General features: G+C 41.6%; 1 protein-coding gene across 1 annotated transcript in view; it reads left to right on the top strand.

Moving 5' to 3' along the window:
* The window catches only part of SCN5A (sodium voltage-gated channel alpha subunit 5), a gene marked incomplete at both ends in the record, with an annotated part of 172,786 nt that overhangs the window by 31,572 nt on the left and 115,340 nt on the right, over positions 1 to 25,874 (top strand). Inside the window, 3 exons of the mRNA XM_080338593.1 lie at positions 7,496 to 7,559; positions 21,501 to 21,642; positions 23,170 to 23,367. Coding sequence (XP_080194719.1) covers positions 7,496 to 7,559; positions 21,501 to 21,642; positions 23,170 to 23,367 — 404 coding nt within the window. The remainder of the gene's footprint in view (positions 1 to 7,495; positions 7,560 to 21,500; positions 21,643 to 23,169; positions 23,368 to 25,874) is intronic.

Raw genomic sequence — 25,874 nt, 5'->3', positions numbered from 1 at the left:
AGCCTGGATTATAGATATTTTTCTATATTTTTATTAACATGAACTGTTATAACTCTGGATATCCTTATCTACATAAGCAACAAATCTCTCTTTGAATGTTTTGGCCACAGGGGCAGCCTGCAGCAGTAACGTCTGCAGTTGAAATGGCAAGTGCACTGAAAAATACTTCCTTTGTCTTTAGTTTTGTGGGTTTTTTTTTTCCTTTCCACTCCCCCCTCAATTTTCTTAGGGCAAAAAACATTGTTATCATGTTCTGTGACCGGAACTCTGATAGTCACCTCTTTTTTAAGATAAAAGATCTCAAATTTTTCAATTGCTCTTTAACTTAAACTTTTACCAGTCATTCTCAATACCCTCCAGTCCAGCAGTTACCCCGTGGAATGCAATGCTGCCGTCTGTCCTCTGGATGAGACAAGCTGCTGGTTTATGGGTTGTTTCCTTTATCCATCCTGCTCCTCCTGCCTCTCCATACTACAGTCTTCTTTGGTCACAGCTTGACTTTACATAAAGTGTTGCTGAAGAATCCCTGAAAGTATTCTATATCTATACCTGAACTGATACAGGGAATTTAAAACTTGACGAGATTATGGATGGATTTTGTCTTTCACTGTTTACTTCGCATGCTGACAGCACAATATCTCACTTTGCAATTCTCCACTCTTTTATTTATTTTTTTTTTATCAGTGGATAGGCCTCTTTAGTGTTCCTCATTCAGTCCTGGCCTTGGACTTGATTTACCTGGAAAATACTGTGTATAGTAGATTTGTCACCTTTCTGCTCACCTTCTCTGTCCTTTGTACTTAAAAATGTAATAAAGTGATGCAGATACAGCCTTCTGCTAGCCTTCAGAGATATTGCACATTGACTTTTCATCTTAACCTTTGTCTTCTGTCTCTTAGTCATTTTTGATCCAATTCGTTTGTTTTCTTTATCACTGTACAAGCAGGAGTATTTTCTTCTATTTTCTGGCATCTGTAATCAAAAATGCATTCAACCCTTGCAGCAGCTTTTGATTTTAATTCCTTTGTGTGAAACACTTGGGAAAACAACCAACCAACCAACCAACCAAACAAAAACAAAACAACAAAACACCACCAAAAGGCAAAAACCTCTACAAAACGTCCAGAGAGCACACTTCAGCATTTTGCTGCCTATTCATGTGGGGTGTATGTCTAAACAAGTGGTACTAACCATGCTTTTAGTTATGTGCTATGCAGCCTACATCCCTAAGAGCATGGGGCTGCTGCCTGGTCAGACAGATACATGGAAGGAGGTTATCTGAAGATGTTTAAAAGCCAGCATATATATTTATTACTGGTGATCATCTCCTGTCTTGTCTTCCTTGGGACGGTCATGGAGTTGGTGTGGTCTCCAAAACAATTTGACAACATCTAAATTCTCTGTTCCCCTCTGGTCCACAGCTCCAAATGCTCCTGATGTCCTTTTCCTTCCCTTGGACCAGACAGACAGCACGAACCAGGTGCTGCAGATCTTGGAGGCTTTCAGAGCCTCTTCCTAGTGTGCAGGAACCATCTGGAGGAGGGCTTGATTGATATTTTTAGTGGCTTTTTCTCAAAGAGGAGAAAAAACTGTACTGTCAAAATTGGACACGTTCTTTTCTGTGCTATGGTGACTGCTGAGCCCTGGTTGGGAAATTGCTTCTTTGGCTGCTGTCAGGCATAGGGGGATAGACAGACAGGTGTCTGCCAGAGACACTTCAGCATAAGAAGACCACTTTCCTTCCAGGACCTTGTTGTATGGTGTTCTACGACCTCTTCTCAACCCTTCCGTATGTCCTGCAGGACAGCTGATGCCTAGGGCAGTCCCTGAATTCAGAGATGCAGTTACCCTAAATACACATATAAGCCAATGCTGGATATTATAGAATCACAGAATAGTTTGGGTTGGAAGGGACCTCCAAAGCTCATCCAGTCCCACAACTGCCATGAGCAGGGACATCTTCACCCAGCTCAGGTTGCTCAGAGCCCCGTCCAGCCTGGCCTGGGATGTCTCCAGGGATGGGGCATCCACCACCTCTGTAGGCAACATGGGACAGTGTTTCACCACCATATAAAGATGTAAGAACCTGAAAAAGAGTTGTCTGCTTGTACTCTGCCCCTCTACCCCCCCAACCATCCTCACTATTAACTCTTCCTTTTATAACTGAAGGTTGGAAAACATCCTCCGAGGCAGTTATGGGGCAAGGTGGTGGGAGAGAGCTGGACAGCAGCAAGTGCTCAGGGGAAGAGGGAGGGAAGGATGGGAAGAAAGGGGAGGAAAAAGGGAGAGAAGATCCTGTGAAACCCAGCAGAAGGACTGGCAGTAGCAAATGCCAGGGGAGGCAGAGGACAGTCCGATCCCTTGTCATGAGGTGAGCAACAGGAGAGCACCTGATTATTACAATTATTTGCAACCCCTCTTAGCAGGGAAGAACTAACTGGCAGTGCTGTTTATTCCCAAACATTCTTCCCTAATAATACTCTTAATACAACCTGTTCCATCGCTTTTGTGAGGCATGTTTTTCATCTTCAAACTCAATTTCATTTATTAGGGACTTCACCGTATGTGACACAGTGTGCACACAGCAAGTGCAGCAAGGATTTATTTTAATTATTATGTATTACCAGGAGGTACAGTGTGTTTGTGCCGGTGGGCTGAAGGGCGAGGAGGGGGGTGTTATCTGTTTTGATTCTGTGTCACGTATCACAACTGTAAGGTGGTGGGGCTTTCTGAATTGCATTTTAAATTTGGAATCAGGACGTTTGGTGACTGTCAGTGCTCTGTGCGAGCTGTAGTGCAGGGAGAAAACCTCCAACCAGCACCCGTGTGGCTGCAATAAATAGTCTGAGATAACAGACACCTCTCTGAAGTTTTTGTTAGAAAGTCAGCCAGAGGACTCCGCTCTGCGTAGTGACTAATGATATTTTAACGCTGCTCTTTATGCAAGTGAGGTAATATATAGTTGTTTGGTTTTTTTTCCTTTCAAACTGGAATGAATTTGTTGCAAGAAACAGCAAAATATAATTTCAATTGAGTCTTCGAAGGAGGAACAGAAGCTGGATTCAGAAACCGTGTTTTCTAAGCTGACTCTAACCTTTTCTATTTTTCTGAACTGGAAACTTTTCCTTAGCATAGAAATGAGAAGGACTTCTACCCTGCAGCTCTACACACTCCGCTGGCTTTCTGCGCGGTGGTGTGACATGTAGGTGTGCAAAGTATAAGCTGAAACCATTGTGAATGTTTGCTCTGTTAGAATTGCCTGATGTGGAATGGAGCAATGCAGAAATCTGAAAGATAGCGACAAATCTGAGTAAGTGTAGAATCAAACAGCAGAACCATGAGAATTGACTTGGGAAGGAAGACAGTGCAAGGTAGTCTAGAGGAATGTGTGTATTTCTTCTCTACTTGCATACAGCAACTTTAAAAGCAGGGCTAATGTGTGATTTGAACAGTACATAATGCAGAGCATGGGCTTGCGGAGACATAGCAGCTCATAGAATCACAGAGTGGTTGGGGTTGAAGGGACCTCTGGAGATCATGCAGTCCAACCCACCTGCTAAAGCAGGTTCACCAGAGCAGATCACACAGGAAGGTGTCCAGGTGGGTTTGAATGTCTTCAGAGAAGGAGACTCCACAACTTCTCTGGGCAGCCTGGGCCAGGCTCTGGCACCTCAAAGGAAAGAAGTTTCTCCTCATGTTCAGATGGAACCTCCTGTGTTTCAGTCTGTGCCTATTGCTCCTCATTCTATCTAACTCTTGGTGTTACCAAAGGAAAAAATTACTTGATATATTTTCATCTTCCTAATGAGGTTTCAAATCTAATTTTTAAGGGACCAGTGATCATTAGGGCTTCTACCAAGCTTCTTGGTGTCCCTGGAAAGCTAGGAGGTCTGAGGATGTTGGAGAGATTGAATTACTATGGGTTGATGTAAATGTAATGGAGAGCTGGATTAGTGAACATTATTTCCTGATCTGTGTTTAGTTTAAGGTCTGTTTGCTGGTGATGGGAAAGATCAGGTGTTACTTGGCTCCATAGTCATGACATTTTGCTGTCTGGGCTTTGTGTCACGTTTCAAGACAACCACCAGTAGTCCCTACCAGATAATAACGTTAGTGTTTAACAACTGTGCTGAGTAATATTTGTTACTAACCCTTCCCTCAAAACACGGGAATTCATTAGAGGAATGTTCGCTCTTTGATGCTACAGGTGTGTTAATGTCAGTGCTAAGGAAGATGTGACCCATAGTAGATGCAGTTCAACCTCTACTGCTTTCTACCTACCTGGCACAAGTAAGAGTTGCAGTGAGGTTCTGGTACTGTGAGCACTATCATAGCCAGCTAAGGTTGTGGATTTGGGCCAAATCTTTACTTTTACTGATGCTTGAGCCGCTTTGAAGCAGTTGCCCTTGTTTCACTGTCCTTCTGTTAGAAGGTAAAAGGCTGCTTGTGAGCACTTACTTTACAGGATTACTTTATTGAACTTGGCACCTCTAAAACAGAAGCCATGGAAAGACAGCACCAACATATGGATTCATCATACACCTATTTAATAGCAGTTGAAACAATCTGACACAAGCGATGTTAAGCACTGGAGATACAGGGTCTCAGTATATATTTATAAGCCTCAGGAACAAATGTGTGTTTGTTTTGAAGATAATGTGGTTATTAGAAAACATATTTCTGTTGAGTTTTTGACTGCTGAGTACTGACGATAAATGTTTTGTATTATTGAAAAATAGATTAGTTTATCTGGAAACAGTGGAGTAAATAATGTGCGACTGACCAGAAACTGATGTGAAGCCAGTATTTTTCTGACTCATTTTTTCAAATTCTTTCAACATGATCAATGGAAATACCTGTAGAAAAGTTCCTAAAAGGCATTGTATACACCATAACTGTGACATCAACATTGTACTAAAGCCAATAGAAAAATTTATTATAATTTCCTTTGCAAAGAATGGCATGTTGCATAAACACTATGTGTACACGCACACATATGCACACAAACATCATTGTTTTGGCTTGATTTTACTTTAAAAATTGAAAGAAAACCCCACCTAATATTAAGTTTTTCAGTTTTGTTTCCCCATTTTCATTTTCTTAAGTTGTTTCCCGCTGACGTGCAGAAGTTTTTCAGTGAAAAATCTAACAAAACAAAATAATCTTCCAAAACAATGAAAATGTCATTGTGTTTTTCAGGTGGTGTTGATCAGTTTGAGCAGTTTGTGTTTCAGAGAGAAAATCCTACAGTAAAAAAGGAGTTTTATGTTCTTTGTCCATGTTAGAGTTAACTGATGGAAAGCCGAGGCCATAGGTTAATGTGATCCCAAGGTGGTTTGTTTTTAAAAGCAAGAGTGATGACTGTTTGCTTCTTAAAGACCTCCGATTGCCCAGTGTGCTTGATCAAAATCCAAATCAACTTGCTTTGAATGACAAATTGATTGTTGTGCACATTTTTTTATAATACAGCAATTTGTCTCCTTGGGTATAATACTCTAATCCCCTCTTCATTTATGAGTAGAGACTCAGCAATTCAGCTTTTCCCCAGGCTGAGGTTTGGCACGGTAGCTGTGACGTTCTGCTGTGTAGTTGCAGACTCCATGGTGAAGTTACCCCCTCCCAGCAGCATCTACGCACTGGTTCCTCAGTATGCATTTCTTACCACTCTTTGGCATCTCCCATATTGCTTGTTTTAGGAATGTTACATGTTTGTCAACAGCAGACATCAGATTTTTTCTGTTCTTGAGGCTTTAAATTTCTTGTTTGCACACAGAATCTCCTTTTCCTCCTTCTGTGCTCTCACACTGTTCTCATCTTCTGATTTGGTTGACCAGGAGGTGTTGGTTCAGTCTTCAACCAACACGGTGCTCCAGAGCTTCATCCCTCAAAGAAACTGGTCAACACACAGTGACAGATCTATGGTCTTCCTGGTGTTAGCATTTGCAGTATGCAAAGTTGCAAATCCCAGGGAGTCATGCATATTTGTCAAGCTCAGGGTACCCCGTGTGGTGGCCATTTCATAGCAAGTTGCAGAACCTCTGCAGTTGTTTGTCTCTTATCTCAAGGTTGTGCCTTATTTCCTCCATACCCCAAAGTCTGATGAGTTTATGTCACTATGTACCCCAAATAAGATACCACCTGTCCTGAGAAAAGCACACGTCTTTTACCACCAGAATTGGAGGGTGGAAGGAGAGGGAAGACACAGCATCCTTCTCCTATTTGTGGTGACCAATCACAGATCTTTAACTGTATTGAATACCTGGGTATTGCTGTCGGTTGAGATGTTTCTGCAGAAAGCTCACATGTAAGACAAAGTGGAAAAGCATACAGTCGGAGCTTGGATGTATGCTCCGATAACTTGTGAACACCATCACGTGCTCTTGTAACCACAAGCTCATGGGCAGTAATTCCCTCTTGGCATGCAGCAGGGCACGGCTTTTCCACTGCTCACAGCTTTACTGAGAAAGCCACAGCACATCTGTTCGGTGGCCTGAGCCATTGAGCATTCTTTGCATAGCCTGCCTAGATAAGCTGTCACTCTCGATTTTTAAAGCATTTCACAACAGAGACTTAGCCTGGAATGAAGAACCTCTTCTGAGCATCATCTGCAAGGCTGCCACCACCGTGTCTTATGTCAACAGGGAAACACATCCTCTCTGCTGCGGCAAAGCACACTAGTGTGTCTACCCTCCATCAGTTGTCTGCTGTCTTTGTTTCACATTTGTTATGTTTCTAGATCGACGCTTTTATCTATTCTACCACACGAGTTTTAGAGATGCTCCTTAGAACCTCTCTTTTCTTCAGATTCTCACTGGAAAACCAGTTTTGATTACTCTTTTGAGAAGAAGTTGGCTTACTGTTCTGTTTCTCTGAATTTTAGAGTTTGTTGGCTGGGGATAGAAGAGGGAGTGTGTACACAAAGGCTCTCATTAGCCTGGGGATGCTAATTTCTTTAAGCCTCATCGATAGTCAACCAGGGAATGATCCACAGCACTTGCATTTAGCTTACTCCTCTGAGTCTCCCTTGAGAAGTGTCTGTCTGTCTCCATGGCCATTACAGATGACTGTGTTGATAAATATTTGTCTTTATGAATACCTCCTTGTTTGTTCTTTAACAAGTTGTATTTTTATGTTTATTTTGCTTTATACTGTATGCTTTCTATGCTGAACAGAATCCACCAGATTACAGGAGTAGGCTGCTTCGTTAGTATTGTTACATGACTAGGTGATGTTTCCTACAAACATTGCCCACAGCCCTACTGCCACCTTATTAAACTGGTCATTTTGAAACACAAGTAGCAAGTGCTTGAAGAGCTTTGAGAAAATGTATTGGTTTTTTGGAATTTATAGAAGTTAAAATTAGGAAAACAAAAGCATGCCTTTCATATTTCAGTTACTGTACCAATTGAAGATGCTGGTTGGTGGATGATATTTGTGAATGTTATAGTTCCCAGAATGTACTTGTTAAAAAGCCATTTCTCTATTTCTGTTGCAGTGAACTATTTCATAAAAAATGGTACAGAGGATGTGTTACTGTGTGGCAATAGCACTGATGCTGGGTAAGTGCTTTAAAAATACCTTCACTTCTGGTTTGGTTTTGTTGCTTTTTTTTTTCCCTATGTTTTCTTTCAATTCTGTCCACTTCTCACCAGCATGAAGTATATATTTCAATTTCCTTGTGTCGGTCGTAATAGGAGAGAGGATAATGGCAATATTTTGCGTAGTAATACAATTTTCTGAACTGCAGGGAAAAGAAGTTTGTGTGTGTCACTTATTCAGGTCTAAAATCTTTAGGGGCCTTATTACAGTTCTTTTTCAATAAGTTTAAATTTCTCAGTAAAAAAAATAGTGAAAAGTAAGACAGACTTTGGCTGAGTGGAGAGTATTTTAAAGGAAATGAAAGAGGAATGGAAACTGAAAAGCTGGAGGGATTTAGACTGATGATGAATTCTTGGCTTTTGGCAAAGGAAGATAAACAAATCAACAAATGCTAGTCCCCAAAATAACATGCTTTGGAAATGGGAAGGTACTCAGTTTTGAGTTGTGTTCTACATTTGTACGTGATGTGTTTATAGAGTACGCATGTTTGATTTTCTTATAGTGTAGACAGTGAAGAGATCCAGAATAATGTGGTATACTAACTTACTCTGGATAAAAGGGTCCCGCAACATAAGGGCATGGACTTGTTGGAGTGAGTTCAGAGGAGGCCATGAAGATGATCAGAGGGCTGGAACATCTCTGCTGTGAAGATGGGCAGAGAGAGTTTAAGTTGTTCAGCCTGGAGAAGAGAAGGCTCTGGGGAGACCTTATGGCAGCCTTCCAGTACCTAAAGGAGACATTTAGAAAAGCCTGAGAGGGGCTTTTTACAAGGGTGTGTAGTGAGAGGACAAGGGGTAATTGCTTTAACCTGGAAGAAGGTAGATTTAGATTGGACATAAGGAAAAAATTCTTCACCATGAGGGTGGTGAGGCCCTGGAACAGGCTGCCCAGGGAAGCTGTGGATGCCCCATCCCTGGCAGTGTTCAAGGCCAGGCTGGACAGGACTTTGAGCAAGTGGAAGGTGTCCCTACGCATAGAAGAGAAGTGGGTTTGGAACTGGTCTTTAAGGTCCCTTCTGACCCAAACCATTCTATGATAAAGGACTTCATTCATATCCCTACAATCTGTGGATGATGGCAGTACCTCGTGCATCCAGTCCTGGTCTAAGTGCACTGCCTGTGTGACTTTATTTGAGAGGTTCTCTTGATCTCGATGGAAACAGAAGACTTTAGATGGGATGGAGATGGATGGTATCTTGTGTGGTCAGAGGAGACTGTAAACCATGCTAAGACTGTAGGCTGTTAGGACCTACAAACTTGCTTGTGGACAGGAGGGCAAGAAGACCCATGGGGTCCTGGAGAGAGACACTTGACTTTCAGCTGACACCATCTATATCTGTATTTACATAAAACAAAGGGAAAGCTGAAGTGTCAGCCTTCCCTCTCCATGTCTGGCGTGATTGATCTGTGTTGCCAGTCTAATTTAGCCTGTAAGCTCCTTGGGCAGAGGGCCATGTTTTCCTCTTTGTTTGTTCCAAGGAAGGCACAATGTCAGCATTCAGTAATTAAATGCTTTGTTGATTGTAATACATTGCATTTATCCAGGCTCAGGCTGGGCTCCAAGACTACTGGGATGTTTCCTGGGAATCCCAGGATCTGGCAATCTACCTGTGCTTGTGAACTTCGACTTTTGCTATCCAATAGGCAATAATATTGAGGAAGAAATGTTCTGCACATCAACAATATTTTGCACATCATTAAATATTATACATTATTGTCTTTGATCTGAACTATTGTGGTGGCTGGCTGCTAAGGTCATAAATGATTTCAAAAATGTTGATTAGATTATAGATTGTGAGGCATAGCTTAGGGACTACTGCTATGGAATTGCCCAAATGGTGGAAAGTTAAATACTGATCCAATACCCACAGAGTATCTAGCTAGTAGCTAGTATGGTTTTAAGGGTTGGGTTCTAGCAAAGCATATTAGCAAAACCACTCTTGTTTTCTTCCCTAGAAAGTTAATAAATTGGAGTGTGTTAGCAAAAAGCCATGACTGGAGAAAGCCTCCAAGGGAGGTACTGTGCCCACGATAGAGTCACAGCCCGAAACAGCCAGGGGAGAAATTCCAGCTCTTGTGCATAAGAGGAGGAAAATGCCACCCCCGTGTTTAGAATCTGAGTGCTTGTTTTGATAAATACATTAAAAACTATCAGTTTTTGTGCCATTAAGGGACAGTGACTTTCTCTTTGTGCATCAGTTTGTTTTTCCTCAGCCTCTTGCTATTTTAGTTAAGTATTTAATACCACTGGGTAAAGTTTGGATTTAAATGCCTAAAAATGTGGAATAAATACTTTTACTTTACACTGTTTTTTAGCTCAGGACTAGCGAGTATTGTCTCATCTGCTATAATTTGCTCAGAGTTCCTGACACTCATCCCTTTGTTTAAAGACATGAAGATAATTAGGAAGATGATCCTAAGGCCTCAGGGGACCTGCAAAGTCATGTATTCCCACCTGTTAAAAGAGACCGTAACTTACAGGCTGATGTATCTAACAGAGTGAGATTTGTTTTCTCTCATCCTTCAATGGTCAAAGCCAAGACCAAGTACATTCAATAGTAAAATGTAGAATCTGAATGAAGGGGACCTTTTAGGACAAGTTGTACCACAGGATCAGGGGAGTTGAGTTAAGAGTGAGTGGACGAATCACACTGTGGTTTTACCCTATTAGTACAGAAATTAATGACACATGTGGATGCTTAAGTTGGGACCCCATCAAGGCATCAGGAAGGGGGATCAGGAAAGACAGATGGCAAGGCCATGTCTGGATGTTCACAGCATTTTCGCAGCGTGCGTATGCTCCCAATTTGGAGCCTGACTTTATCACCCTCTGGAGTGCACTGAAGACCCAAAGGAAACGTGGGGAAGGTGGTGTCATGTGTGCACTCCTGGAGGGATGTGTTGTTAGAGAGAGGGATATCTGTGTTGTGGCTGGGATATTAAATCTCGAGATAATTGACAAAGCCATCTTAGTGCATTTTTAAAAGCATGTTAATGACACTCTGAGGTTTGGCTGGTTGCTGTTATTATAGCAGAGTAAAAAAAAACAACAACAACAACAGCAACCTAAATCTACTATGGCAATTATTAGGTGATGAGACTCAGATGGTCTGATGTAAGAACAGGTAGTGATGGAGACTGCAACTTGAGCTGGAGCAGCAGGCCAAAATCAGCAGGGAAATGATCGGCAGTGGATGCTATATCTCAGACAACCTAATTATCTCCAAGGTGGGGGCTTTATTACATTACTAGGAGGGACTGTTTTCTGAACAAGCACCCAAACTGCCAATAAAACAGGAGGTAATGGATCTATCTAATATTGATTCTAGTTCAGGAGGGATTTGAATGGATGTATGTCGCTCAGCAGCAGCAAACATAGCTCTAGTACTTTAACTGGTAGTTGGAAGAAAAAACATTTGTTTATGTCTTTAGGTAGGCTCAAGCAACCTCAAGGAGCTACTTTAAAAATCACGTTGCAGAGACATGGTAGAAATAATAGGGAGATGGCCTTTTTCTTGGTTGCACAAGGGCTAACCTGTCTGTGGGGTTTCCCATGTGATGCCTCAGAAACTTTCTTCACAATGCCTGAAATTTGATGTTTCTTCAGTTAATCAAATAGAACTTTTGTGTCTTTTTCATTTTTTTTATCCAGCTGCATTTTCCCCCTTGATGTACTGCAAGACTTTTCTTTGTATTTACAAAGAACAGAGTCTAATGGAAACAAGAAGTAATGTCTGGAGTGGGGAGAAATAAAATGATTGTGATCAAAGATGTTCTTTGACTCAAAGTGAATGCTAGTGATGCATACTCAGTGTTTCACAACAGGCACATTCAGGGTCCTACATTAATGGAAAAATTTTCTGCTCTGAGACGTGTGTCACAGATTGGTTGGACACTGGAAGCAAAGCTAACAGCAAAGCTCTTTTAACAAAGAAAATGTAGTGTATTTGCAGAACTATTCATGTTCCTAGATGTGTTTCAGGGTTAGATTTGGTTGTTCTTTTGGACGTGGCTGCACTGGGATTTGTCCAAGTTGGTTCTCTTTGCGATTTCAGCTTCTTGTATTTGATTTGGTTAAAATAAATGGAGAAAGCTCCTATAGACAGTCTGATTTTCAAAGGGATTACAAATTCTATAATATTGCTTTTCAATTTAATTCCCAGTGTAGTAGCTTATCCAATTTTGAACACCTTGTTTTAGCCCTGAGGAAGGTCCAGGAGAGATCCAGCACAATAATCAAATTGTGCTGGATCTTAGCTAGGAGCAGAAGCTGAAGTCTCTTCTAGCCTTCATGAAATCCAGTCTTAGCATCAAATGGACTATGGTTTGCAAGGGCTGCAGAAGGGCAGATGTCAGCAAGCAACACCATACACTTCTATAGCTGGGCATCATAGTTCTTTTGAACGCATCTGCCCTACTGTGTGGAAATGACCCTTGAAGGCAAAGCTACCACATATCCATAGATCAGTATTTATGGTGACAGTGCCAAAGGGAAGGCTCATAGCTGGACGCAATGCTTGAGGGTGTGTTCGGGGACCTAGAGCAAGGACAAACGCAGGACCTTTGTGCCTGGCCCCAGGCAAGAAGAGAGGGAATCTCCAAGGGCACTGCTGTCAGGAGGAGATGCCATCCTGATACCACCTTCAGATCCAATGAGCCATCTCACTAGAGCACACCAGCAGTGCCTCTACCAGCCATCACCCGACTGCGACCACCAGACCACGTTTCCCAGAGAGGGGCTGTGGGAACCATTTCATGTCAGCTGCACTAACCTGCTCCAGACCAGCTATGCAGTTGCAGCTTGCTCCTTCTCCATGACTATCAGCCGTTCATTTTGATGAAATGACCAATACCGCAGAGTCCTGTGCTTCCCCACATAGTAAAGGCATATGGGGGCTGCAGCAGTGTGGAGTTATTGGTCCATGGAAAAGCAAGATATATTTCAGCTCTAAAGTATCTCCACTTTTATCCTGTTGTTATTTCATGAGGACATTTTTCTGCTGTGGTTAAACTGCTGGTTTTTCTTCCTCTTCTGCCTGAAGGCTTGGAAGAGCAATAGAAACAGCAAGGAAATTTGTCGATTAGGAGAAAGACAAACAGACAAGATGCTATCAATGTACAAGGTAAACAAGCAGAAAAAAAAAGAGAAACTTATCTTTGTTATTTTCACTTTTTCACTTGCAACTACAACAGGCAGCTGGCTTTTCAGAAAAGTGTAGATGTTTTAAGTCAGTTGTGTCCCCTTTGGATCTCAAGGTCAGACTGCGTAATTTTTTCTTTCCCTTTCACATGATATGTCCTGTATATTCAGCTCGTGGGCAGGAATAGTCTACGAGATGATACTGACAATGAAAGCACATTTGCATCGTGTCGGTACTGATATTACCAAAAAGTCTAGTGAAAAGGAAGGAAAAGCAGCCAGTAAAGATACTTCAGGATGCATCAAGAAAGCACCTTTGGCAACTGCATCCTGGTAACTGTTGCTATAGAAACTTTAGCTACCTTTATCCTCACTATGACCTTGATTTTTCTTAACAGGGTACATTAAAATAATGTACAGTATGGGACAAGGTTCTGTATGGTTTGGTAAGTTCTGCTGTCACTGAGCTTATTGCATATAAGGAATGAAGGAAAGACCATGTGGTGTAACACTTCTCAAAGTTTTTGAGCAAGTCCTACTTCTAAAGTATCATCAGAAAAAAGCTTTGTTTCCTTCTTTGTTGGGGCGTTTTACTAAGGTAATTAAAACCAACACATAATTGCATCAGATGCCTGTTTTCGTAGTCACCCTGAGTACAAAAAGCAACATTTTTATGGTAGATTCTCCACACCACTGTACTGTCAGCATACTCATTGCGACATGTCCAGCGATGCAGCACTTGGATCTCTCCAAGCTGTATTACCATTCCTTTGCCTTTATGCATTCTCCACGCAACGATTTAAAGTCCCTTGCAAGGGCTTATCACATCCCTCAGGGGCAGAGAAGAAACATGCACTGTACTGAGGAGCAGAGAGCTGTTATCAGATGCTTCCACCGGTGTTACTTTGCGCAGCACGGTGCTGCAACCCTTGCCCAGCCCTTAGCAGGTGGAGAGCATGGACCACTGTGTGTGTCTGCCAGAAGAACGTGTCAAACAGCATGTTCTCCCACAGCTCTTCGTCCCCTGACTGCAAGCAAACATGCCCACTTACACAACTGCAGCTGCACTGGAAATTGGGGAACTGCAGCAGAGAATAATGCACCCAGTTGGTTCTTTTAATCCACTTCTGGCAGTTTGGGCCACTGCAGCTCTGAGTTGCCTGAACTTAAATCTGTATTATTATTATTGTTGTTGTTTTTGTTATTATTGCTTGCTGTCTTAGTATCAGAAGGCCCCAGACTCAGTCACAGCACAGGACACACATGGACCTGCTGGAGAGGGGCCAGAGGAGCCACAGGAATGATCCGAGGCTGGAACAGCTCTGCTGGGAGGACAGGCTGAGAGAGCTGGGGTGTTCAGCTGGAGAAGAGAAGCTCCGGGGAAACCTTACTGCAGCCTTTCAATACTTAAAAGGGGCCGATAAGAAAGGTGTGGACAGACTTTTTAGCAGGGCCTGTTACCATAAGACAAGGGGTAATGGTTTTAAACTGGCAGCATGTGTTTGACTTGCTGCATGAATGGGTTCATCGCAGGGAACGGGCTCCTTGGGAGCTTTGGCATGTGCCTAGTGGGACTGCTGTGTTCATAACTCCCACCAATTCAGTTTGATGGGATACAGCTGGCTGATGAGAGGGAAAGACTGGAAAGGCTGGTGGAGTAGTTTGAAAGGGAATACAGTTCCCAAATGTGACTTCTTCAAGTACCCCATGCAACTTCAACAACCCCAGCCAGTGCTACAGGTTTAGGGAAGAGTTGTTGGAAAGCTGCCTGGGGGAAAAGGGTGTGGGGGTGTTGATCGACAGTGGCTGAACATGAGCCAGTGTGTGCCCAGGTGGCCAAGAAAGCAAACAACATCCTGGCTTGTGTCAGGAATAGTGTGGCCAGCAGGACCAGGGCAGTGACCTTACTCCCCCTGAACTGGGCACTGATGAGGCCAAACCTTGAATCTTGTGTTCAGTTTTAGGCCCCTCACACCAAGAAAGCCCTTGGGGTGCTGGAGCGAGTTGAGAGAATGGAACGGAGCTGGGGAAGGGTCTGGAGCACAAGTGTGATGGGAGCGGCTGAGGGACCTGGGGGGTTCAGCTGGAGAACAGGAGCTGAGGGGAGACCTTCTGATCTCTGACCTGCCTGAAAGGAGCTTGGAGCATGGAGGGGGTTGGTCTCTTCTCTCAAGGAACAAGTGACAGGAAATGGCCTCAAGTTGCACCAGGGTGGGGTTTGATTGGATATTAGGAAAATTTTTCTCCTCGTAAGGGTTGTCAGGCATTGGAACAGGCTGCCCAGGGCAGTGGTGGAGTCACCATCCCTGGAGGGGTTTAAAAGGCGTGTAGATGAGCTTCTTAGGGACATGGTTTAGTGCCAGTGTTGGATTTACAGTTGAACTCAATCATAAAGATCTTTTCCGACCTAAATGATTCTATGATTCTTCAGATGTCACCAAAGTGAGGATATTTTGGAAAGATTCATGTGTGTTGTTTAAATTACCAGCACAAGTAATATAATTATACCCCAGATTAGTAAGCAATATTAAAAAATTTCTTACCAACCTTCAGACTGTACAGCATACCTTAAATGAATTTAACTAGATTTTAATGTAAATCACATAAACTTGTCCATGTATTCTGTGTTGGTTACGGTGTCATGAGAATGAGGATGATTTGCTCATGATGAGAAAGCCTCTCACTTGAGTTTGAGAAAAAACACAAAGCAAGTAAGCTGCTGAAAGATGCTGCAGGGGCCATGGGTGTAACTTTATGTATTATACAGGCTTAGGGGCAGCAATACCAGTCCTCACTCCTGGGAATCAGTTGTGCATTTGGAAGATCATGTCTCTAGTTAAATAGCAGGAGTAGGGATTAAATATAAATCCACTCACTTCTTAAGGATGGGTAATATTACCTTTTATACAAAGCTGTAACAAGCTCATCAGCCACAAGAGAGAAGCAGACTGACTGTGTGCTGCAGTCTTCATTAAGCAGTAATCTTTCATTATGTTTATGGTGATAAATTATTGCCCTACATTTTGTTCGATGGGTTAGACAGAAGATCTGGTGTTGGGCCACTGGATTGAGTGGGAAGAAATGAGAGTTTCCTTACCTTGCTGTAGCATGAAGTCTAAAGAAGCCACCTTGCGGCAGAGGGGGTTCTTCCTCTCGCTGATTGCATGTGTGCATGGAGAGGTCTGACGTCTCAGGCTGAAACCAGTGGTTTCCATCTACCTGAATGAGTAGCCAATAAGGAATCTGAAACCTTTTTTGTGGATGCAAGTCTGTGGCATACAGAGGTCAGTGGGTGCTCGCAAGCCTGCTCATGGGCATCTCCTTCCCTTTGCTCCTCCAGTTTCAGCTCCTGGTCGATGTTGCTCTTTCTCTTTTTATTCTGACCTCTTTTTAAAATTTTTTTATTTCTCCTGTGCTGTTTGGTTGGATTTGCTTCAATGTCCTTCCTTTCAGACCATTGGCACCCCTGGATTTAAAATACATCCTTCAGATTCTTTCTGACCCCTTGGATGCCTGGAGTGAGAGCTGCTGGGTGCTCCTAGTGAGACCTGACCAATGTGAAGCATAACTCTGTGAGGCAGATGTTGGCTCTTAGATGGTTATTAATAGGAAATTGTAATTCAGACCCTCTAACCATGGTTAGGTTTTAATATAACAAAAGAAGAAAGAGAAGAAGGAGAGTGACCTGTGATTTTCAGGCAGACCAAGCACCTGCTGACAGCAATGCCTGGCTTTGGGTTTGGTGGTGCCTTTCAGCCCCTTTCTCCTACATGCCCAGTCACCCTTACAACATCAGTTTTTTAAAATATTGCATGTTTCAGAATGGGTAGTTTCATCTTGTCAGTCAGGAGCAAATGTTAGTCTACGGATCTTTATCTGTTTTGCTCCAACCACTGCTCGATATTCACTGCTTGTTTGGCTGCTCGTCTCCACGCTCAAAGCCAAGGGAAGTGAGAGAACATGGGAAGAGCAGCGAAAAGCACTCAGGTCTGTGACCTAAAGGAGATCTAAGCCTTTCCTTTGTGACCCGAGGAATTTAATACAGAGAGATAGGCTGAAAAAGACTCTACCATGCACATCAACAAGCCTTGGAGGCCATGGGCACTGTCTCTCCTTCCAGTTCTTACTGCCAGGCTTTGAAACCCCATTTTGCTCACCAGGATGGTTCCCATTCCTCTGGAATAAACCATGTGTCAAAGATATCAGCTATAAACATTTCAGCTTGGTTTCTGCATTCTTAGGCTTAACCTGTGACCTAAGCAGGAACACTAAGGAACTCTCATCACATTTTTGTTTGGTTTAGTTTTGTTTGGGTTTGGTGGTTGTTTGTTTTTTCGTAGTTTTGTTTGTTTGTTTGTTTTAACTTTTGGTGTGTCTGTGGTATGCAGTGTATCTCCTCTTATTGCTTCTTTTATATGCTATTTGGTGTAGCAAGCCAAAGTGTGTCTGCCACCTAAACCAACTGAAAGTGCAGCCTTTACCTTGCAGATGTTGCAGCCGACATCAGCAGCTGTTTGGCGCTGATTCCCGGTAACACATGAACAACCCTCCTCCTATTTTCAGGGGCTGAATGTTACAATCCAGCACATGGTGGTTTTACAAATCTTCTTTTATTGCACAACCCTATTGGCTACTACTGTCTGGATCAGCAGGTTACTTGGCTTGCCTAGATTAAACTCTGGAGTGAGAGCATTTTGTAATTACATCCCTCAGCTACAACTCTCTGGCATTCCCAATCTGTGTTATTTAAAAGAAAGCTGTTTCTTATGTTCTTTAATTTCCTGTACCAATGCCAGCTTACAATGGTGATTACAGCCTGACGGATAGGTAGGTAGACTGATGCTTTTAACTTTTCCAAATCAATAACACTAATTTTATTGTGATCAATTGAACGGCATCCTGTGAGGCTCCTGTGGAGGTTGTTACATTTATGCAGCTTGTTGCTGTTGTCCATCCTCATGCATCAGAGGAGAGTGTGATCCTGTGAAATGCTTCCCTGAGGTAAAAGAAGCTAAAGATTTTACTAAAAAATCTGAAGGGGAAGGCTTAATATTATACATCAAAGATGCTTCAGCAAAATCTTGAGACTCCTTAAAAAAATCCTCAGAGGAAATGGTGTCAGTTACAGAATAATACTCTCATGGGAGAGTCTTACACCTGAATTTCTATAGAGTGTTTTTCTGGGAGGAAGCATTTTCTTTCCCTCTCGGTGTTTTTAAGGCGTTCCCACACCCCATGGTTTATTGCTTCTGATGGCTACAAAAAACAGTGAGCAAGAATAAGGATTTGAAAAGTAGGGTATTTTGTCTGAAGTGTCTCTAGTCCCCGTAAGAAGGATATGAGCTAATATTAATAGGATTTTTGAGGTGGAGTTCATGCTTTTTGTGCTGAAGACACCTCGTTTGAACGCTCTTACACCTGAATGTAATATTAGAGAACCGTGTACCCTCACTGCGGAGTCAGACAGATCTTTCCACACCAGTAATCTATTTCTGAGCAGAAAAGGTTTTAGAGACAAATAAAGACAGAATGAAACATGATAAAATAGCTGTATTATAAACAGAAAATAGTATTCTGAGGTACCATTGCTGACTTTCACAGTCAGAAGAGTTGCATTTCCATGTCCTGGGGCTTTCCAAGGAGTTGTGATAAAGTGCTTTGAGCAGTTTCTCTAATGTTGTTCTGCATCCAAACAGATTTTTGCCAGGAAGCAGCATTGGCAGTGAACCTAAGAGTGATTTTTTTTTTTAGCCTCTAATCTCATGGTGCCAAGAGGTTCCTATGAAAATACATCTAAGTGCAGTTCTCCTAATATCTCCTTTCTTTCAGACTTTCTTGCTCAAAATGGTGAAGGGGATTAAGAGGAAAGTCTCTCTCATATTGAAGCTAATGGTAAAATTTCCATTTTGCCTAAGGTTTTAGGTAATTTATTCTAGATGAAACCTAATTTCCAAACAAATGCCCCACCTAGGATTACGTTCACCATTAAAGGAGTCACCATCAAGTTTCCCACAGCCACGTTTGGATGTTTTAGCCACTAGTAATAATGTTAAAACATGAGCTGTGAGACCAGCTCACTGGCACCACTTGGGATTGGTCTTTTGTGGAAGACTAAGGAAAGTCCATCCACCTCTAGACGTGGTCGCTCAGTTTCCAGCCAAGCACAGTGTGTGCATTCAGTCATTTTCTCACGACAAAAGGAAAAAGAGCTTTACAAAAGTGTTCATGTCCTGTCTGGACACAACGTCTTATCACAAGTGAGCGGAAAGGTTTTCCTTCTCTCAAACCCAGAGGATCAGTTTCTGGGAGCTCTTGAAGAGTGTCGGCAGCACGTCATGGGCACCGTAGTCTGCAGCAGCAGATCAGAGGCAGAAATCTCGTGTATCTAAGGCAGAGAGTGACGGCAGATGCTGCCTTTGGGAGAGCGGAGATGTAGTGAAAAAGCTGCCTCAAAAAAGGACATGGATATACAAGAGAGATTCAGTGTGCATCTGCATATTTTAGGGGAAGAAAGCTGAGATTTCTGCATTTCATGCTCTTCTAACTCTGTAATGTTACTGTGACTTTTATTTAACTGTGGCTCTTGCCAGGAGATGATAGGTAGTCAAAGTAGGAAAGATCTAGAAGGAGGCATTTGTAGGCTGGCGGGGAAAAAGATTAGAAGCATCTCTCTTCTTCTTTCTTTGTGAGATGTAGTATGATTTATTATATTCTCACTTTTGTATTACATTTAATTCATTAAGCATCAACTGTTCTTTTTCATTTTTATTGCTTCTTCTAAAGACTGCTGCAAACAAGGATAGGCACACATTTTGTGATGCTTCAACATTCCTTTTCTCTGTGTTCAAAGCAGACATACTTAAAAATTTGTGCTTGAGTAATGATATGAACTTAAGCTTCTTAAAGTGTTGTTGAATGTCTAATGTTGGTGGCTGACACTGTAGATTGGTATGACTTCAAAACATATAGCAATGTATTCTCATCTCGACATGCAATACAGGGTTGCTATCCAATGCTGTAGAGATTTGATTTATATCAAGATAAAACTGATCTTTTAAAAAAATATTTATTTTTGATACTGAGATGTACTCTGCTTTCTCAGGAGTTAATTTTTTGGGTTTTTTTTTTTTAATTTACATTTCAGTATTTAGCAAGTGATAGGTTACATTAGTTAGCAACTGATAGGACAAGAGGAAATGGCCTCAAGTTGCATCAGGGGAGGTTTAGATTGCATATTAGGAAAAAGTTATTCACAGAAAGGGTTGTCGGGCATTGGAACAGGTTGCCCAGGGCAGTGGTGGAGTCACCATCCCTGGAGGGGTTTAAAAGGTGTTTAGACGAGGTTCTTAGGGACATAGTTTCATGCCAGAGTTAGGTTATGGTTGAACTCTATGATCTTGACGGTCTCTTCCAACCTAAATGGTTCTATGATTATATTTCTATTACCACTATGCATTTTGATTTGTGGCAATATTCTGCTTTGGAAAAAAAAATAGCAGTGGTTGAAACAGCCTATGGATTATTGCTGGGCAGGGCAGGGGGGGGTGGGGTGCTAAAAACCGTACACATTGGACACACTCTACATTACTGGTGAAGTGTCTAAAATGGTTGGATATTACAATAATCATCCTATTTGGAGGCAGTTCAGAAAACCTTGATTCCTCCATCCGACAGGCAGAACATCAAGCTCACCATCTGCCAGGGCAGAGGGTATTGCTGTTATCAAAACGCTGCCTGGAAGTTGATTACTCTGTGTCTCTGATCTCTGACAAAGTGCTTTCACAATCCCCCTTACTCCAACCATCCCTAGTTGTGTCAGCTGGAATTTGCACTGAATTGTACCATGTCCATCTCGATCTGAAGCACAAGGAGAACAGAGGGAGCTGGTATTGCTGCAAATTCTGCTGAGATCTGCTTCTCCAGATAGTTTGATGCTTCCCACCTAACAAATGCCCCAAAACTGTAGGGCTCCAGTGCACTGACAACATCCTTGATCTCGTATTCTCTTCCTATGATACACAGTAGTAGTTCTCCTCTTCTACGTGGCATTCTTCTCCTTTTCTGGCATATGGGGCTAGACAATTACTTGTAAAAACTCTCAAAGTTTAGTAAGACCCAGTGAAATACATGCTATCTATCTGCATGCCACTTAATACGTGAATCTGCAAGTACATTTTCCTGGCACGAACGGAAAAAAAATGTCATGACCCCAGACTATGGTGGTGAGTGGAACAGAGAGTTTCTTAGATTAAAGATTTAGTCCTTGCAGGGGGTGAGGACAAGGTCAGGCATAGGGAGCAATCAGGAAGGTGCTCAGATGGCACATACTGATGTTATCCTGCCAGTGTCAGGCAATGTAGCCAGAAGAGCAGGTTCACTGTTCACAATATTAGCTACAACCGTAACAGGACACACTAAATTTATAATTCTTAATTAGGAATAAGTGCCAAGAGAAGTCATGTTTAAGTCCTGCCTAGGCACCTAATTCCAATCTATTCCAAGTATCTGAAATGTTAGGTGCTCGTTTGTCGTTGCAGCTCAAGCTATGGTTACCATTTTCCAGTTTATCCTATCAAAGAAAAAATTAAAATTGCAAAGATCTTCAGTATTGTGCAGTTGGCATCCACCTGTTTCTGGAGGAATTTACCTTTGAGCATTTGGGCTCTTAACCAAGAGCATTCAATATGTTCCCTTGGAAAACAGTTTCTCCGTGCTGAAGCCATTTATGGTGCATTTCATGTATTGTCCTTAATGTTTTGCAGCACGTGCCCTGAGGGATATATATGTCTGAAGGCCGGGGAAAATCCTGACCATGGTTATACAAGCTTTGATACTTTTGGCTGGGCCTTTCTCTCTTTGTTTCGTCTTATGACTCAAGATTGTTGGGAACGCCTTTATCAACAGGTATGAGATTGTTCCATTACTGTTAAAAATATAAATACATCATCATGTTGCAGTTATATATTCAATACTTAAAGAATTGCTGGTTATTAGGTAAACTGTCTTGTGTGTGTTGTGGACGAGGACCATCAATTGTTAATGGAAATGTTGGTACTGAGAGAAAGATGCTTTGAATGTGTATTTTACCTGAATCTGAATAAAGTTCACCACTCAGTGAAGATCACCACGTCACCACTTAATGACATATATATATTTTTTTGGTGACTGGTGTTATATGAACTTATCTTTTGAGCCCAGCTCAAAAAATAACTAGAAAAGGACCTGTGTACTTGCCATATCTGTTTTTGCAAGGCATGGTAATGAACAGGTATTCAGCAGATGGCAAGACTACCTGGTACTTTTCATTTTCTCTGATGCAAACTTTTCATTATGGTCAACTTATGCTCCTTTTAGCACATATTTTTCTGAAATGTATGTGAACTCTGAAGAACTACATATGGTATTTTGCTACTAAATTACATGTTCTGCCCATGAAGCCACTGAAGATTTACTTCCACATCTCAAAATTGTAAAATTCAAGCATTCTCATAAGGAAATGAAGTTAGTCAGTTAGTACTGACAGATACTACTCAAGATACTGAGGTAGACATCTTTGAAAGTACAGGGGATTTCAGCTTCACATGTAGCCAGTTTTACAATTTTGTTATGGGAAATTATAGAACAATCAAACTGAAGATTCTTTAAACAACTATATTCACTTACCTGTCACAAAGCTGTATGTACAACTCTGGAAGGCTGAAAATGTCATGGCAAATAAGGGTGAACATCACTCCCTTTTATTATTTGACCTTATAATATCATACAGTGGTTTCTATCACCACCATCAAGTCACACACCATGAGATATATCTGTAATATAAGCTCAGCTTGTTGCCTTGGACTCCAATTATGCCTATAAATCTGGTGGAGAACTGGGCAATATACTCAACAGCACCCAAGGTTTGGTTCTTCTTATCCTGAGGCAGATGTCTAAATAACATTCAGATGAGTTGCACCCTAAAATTATCTTTTTTTTTCTTCCTATTGACTGTAAAGGACCTACATTGTAGACATCTGAAGTGATATAACATGAATCCTGCTTGGAAAGTTTCTGTACACTGCACAGAAATAGATTGAGCTATCTGGGGGAAGCTTTCCTTGCAACTGATTGTAAGATTATATATTCTCAAAGAAAACCAGCAGAAATATTTGGTAAAGGAGGAAAGCATTCTTCTTTTAGAAATGAATTTTACTGCAAGGCACATAATTTTTCACTAAGGTATAAACATTTGTTGTTGAGAAGATTATTTCCTTGCATGCGGTTGTCATTTGTCATCAAAGGGATTCTGTTTGGGCTATTAACAAAGGCTGAATTCAATTATATTGTAAATCTAAGTTTAAAAAACATGGCATTTTTTTGTTTTTGTGGGGTTTGTTTGTTTTAAAAAAAAATTGTAAACAAGTGTTAGTGATTTTACCTTTGTGCTTCCAGACTCTCAGATCTGCTGGGAAGATCTACATGCTCTTTTTTATGCTGGTCATCTTTCTGGGCTCATTTTATCTGGTCAACCTGATTCTGGCTGTTGTGGCCATGGCGTACGAAGAGCAGAACCAAGCCACTATTGCTGAAACAGAGGAGAAGGAAAGAAAGTTTCGAGAAGCCATGGAAATGTTAAAGAAAGAGCAGGAGGTCAGTAAGCTATATGACGTGATTAGCCTTGGGTAACTTGAATGCATGGTACCTTGAGATTCACATTCTCTTTCTTTTATTTTTATGTGATAACTGAATTAAGAGATTGATTGAAAGCAGCTTAATGTTTATTGTCCTAGGCAGAGTTATTACAATGCTTTCTAAAAGAAAAATGACAGATTTTCCTGCTAGAATTGGGGCCATTTACGGTTTACGTATCCAGAGTTGTATTGGTTTAACTGTACCACATGTGCCAGCAGAGGAATTTATGTTGGTTGGCATATAAGACATTTAAATTATTCTGAAACTATACCTGTATTTGAGCACAGAACAGCTGCTCTGGTAGCTCAGCCATAGCCCCAGCTGAACTTCTTCCACCACCGCTTTAGCACATATTCATTTCCTCACTGTCTCGTTCAAACTGCCATGAATATCCAACTATTGGATAATGAAGATAAAGACGTAGAATAACCCGTTTAAAGCATGTAGGACTTCATACCTGAACAAGTGAACATGGAGATCTTGAGCTTGCACATTATGCAAATGATGTGGATTTAATGTTATGTCCTAAGTTTAAACAAAACAAGGAGGCCAAATGGTGAGTGTAGCCATGTAGCCTTAATAGCACTGGTTAATTTGCCTTTCACTTGTGTTGGTTAGAAAGCTGTCATTAAACAGCTGAAGAGAACATTTTAGATGCTATGAACAAGATGACAATAAGAAAATTAGTCTGAAATAACATGTAGCACTGTAGTTGACACAAATAAATCCTTGATACACAATAGAAACTAATATACATAATTTTCTTTCGGGTACACATGGCTTCAGGGCCTAATCCACAGCCCATTTAAATCCTTGGAAAGAAAATAGAAAATGCAATTTACCCTTGACAGAGTGCTAGTAGAGGCATATACATTGTTTAAGTCCTTTTAAAGGTCTTCTTTGATAGTTTAAGTAATAGGTAAATGCAATTTAGTCTATGTACAAGCACTTTGAAAAGAGTAAATTTCTGCCCTAACGCAAGGGAGCAAACTGAGCTCCAACTTGTACCTATTTTGTACAAATTTTCATGTATTTTGACTCCAGCTGAGCTCTTCCTAATAACAGTCAACTTTGGTAGCCCTAGCTATAATTAAAGATATTAAGAATTTCCTTTCAAAGGTTTTAATTTCAGTGAAGCCTGTATGTACGCAAAAAAAAAGGAACATTAAGCCCTGAGAGTCAGAACGTGTCAAACTAAAGGTTGCTCCTGAAAACCTAAATTGTTTCCATTTGTCTATATGTTTTATAACATAGTCCTTCTTCAGCCGACCATGTTATCATTTGCCTTGCTCAGTACAAAGGGTGGACAGTGCATGACTCAAGAGCAGCTCTTCGCTTTCTCATCATTTGTTCTCTAGCCTTAGGCCAGCTCAAGCAGACTTCCTAACTCAGGCATGAAAAGCCTGCTTCAAAGACAAAATGACTACCATCTTCAGAGGTTTTGTAGTGCCTCGTGTCACTGCTCAGATTCTGTGTGCTTCAAAAATACTCATTTGTATTTGCAGTACTCCTGGAGAATTATTCTAACCTTATGGAAAGGAAATTTAGGAGTACAGCAGTTGGCATCCACTGTGTTCACTAGTGAAGCCCAGTAAATCTGAAGATCAACCCCTGATATTTCAAATTAGACATGTGGAATCATAGAATCATTTCAGTTGGAAGAAACCCTCGGGATCATCGAGTACAACCATAGCCTAACCTAAGTCTAGCACTGAACCATGTCCTGAAGAAGAAGAGGCTCAAGAAGGTGAACTGAGTGGCTGCACCTTGCAGCTTTCAGATGTCCTTCTCCACTGTCTCACTCTGGTCATCTCTACTCAGTTTTAATCTTGCTCTCCAAGCCTTTGTCAAGATCTGAGTTTTGACTTTCTCACTGTACTGCTAAGTTCTTGCCTCATGTCCTGTCTCCTGCATAGTCAGTGCTCATCTGAGCTAAGCTTTTCTTCTATCCTTCAACCACCACCCGTCTTTGACAGACATGCCCAATCCGACACTCCTTTTCTTCCCCTGGGAGTTACTGCAGTAGGTTATGGCTTGCAATGCCTGAAGATCAGGACATGATCCAGCCAGAGGAACCCAACCAGAAAGTGTAGATAAGCAGAGACCTTCTGATCTCTGAACTGCCTGAAAGGAGGTTGCAGCATGGAGGGGGGGTTGGTCTCTTCTCCCAAGTAACAGGTGATAGAACAAGAGGAAATGGCCTCAAGTTGCACCAGGGGAGGTTTAAGATTGGATATTAGGAAGAGTTTCTTCCTGGAAAGGGTTGTCAGGCATTGGAACAGGCTGCCCAGGGCAGTGGTGGAGTCACCATCCCTGGAGGGGTTTAAAAGACACCCAAATGAAGTTTTTAGGGACATGATTTAGTACTGGAGTTAGATTATGGTTGAACTCTATAAGCCTGGGGGTATCTTCCAACCAAAATGATTCTATGACTCTATGAATTCAAGGAATAGGTAAGAAAATGC

Source organism: Nesoenas mayeri (assembly GCF_963082525.1).
Source record: "Nesoenas mayeri genome assembly, chromosome: 2".
Taxonomy (NCBI): domain Eukaryota; kingdom Metazoa; phylum Chordata; class Aves; order Columbiformes; family Columbidae; genus Nesoenas; species Nesoenas mayeri.
The sequence above is the reverse complement of the archived record's forward strand: the minus strand, read 5'-3'. Positions and strand labels throughout refer to the sequence as shown.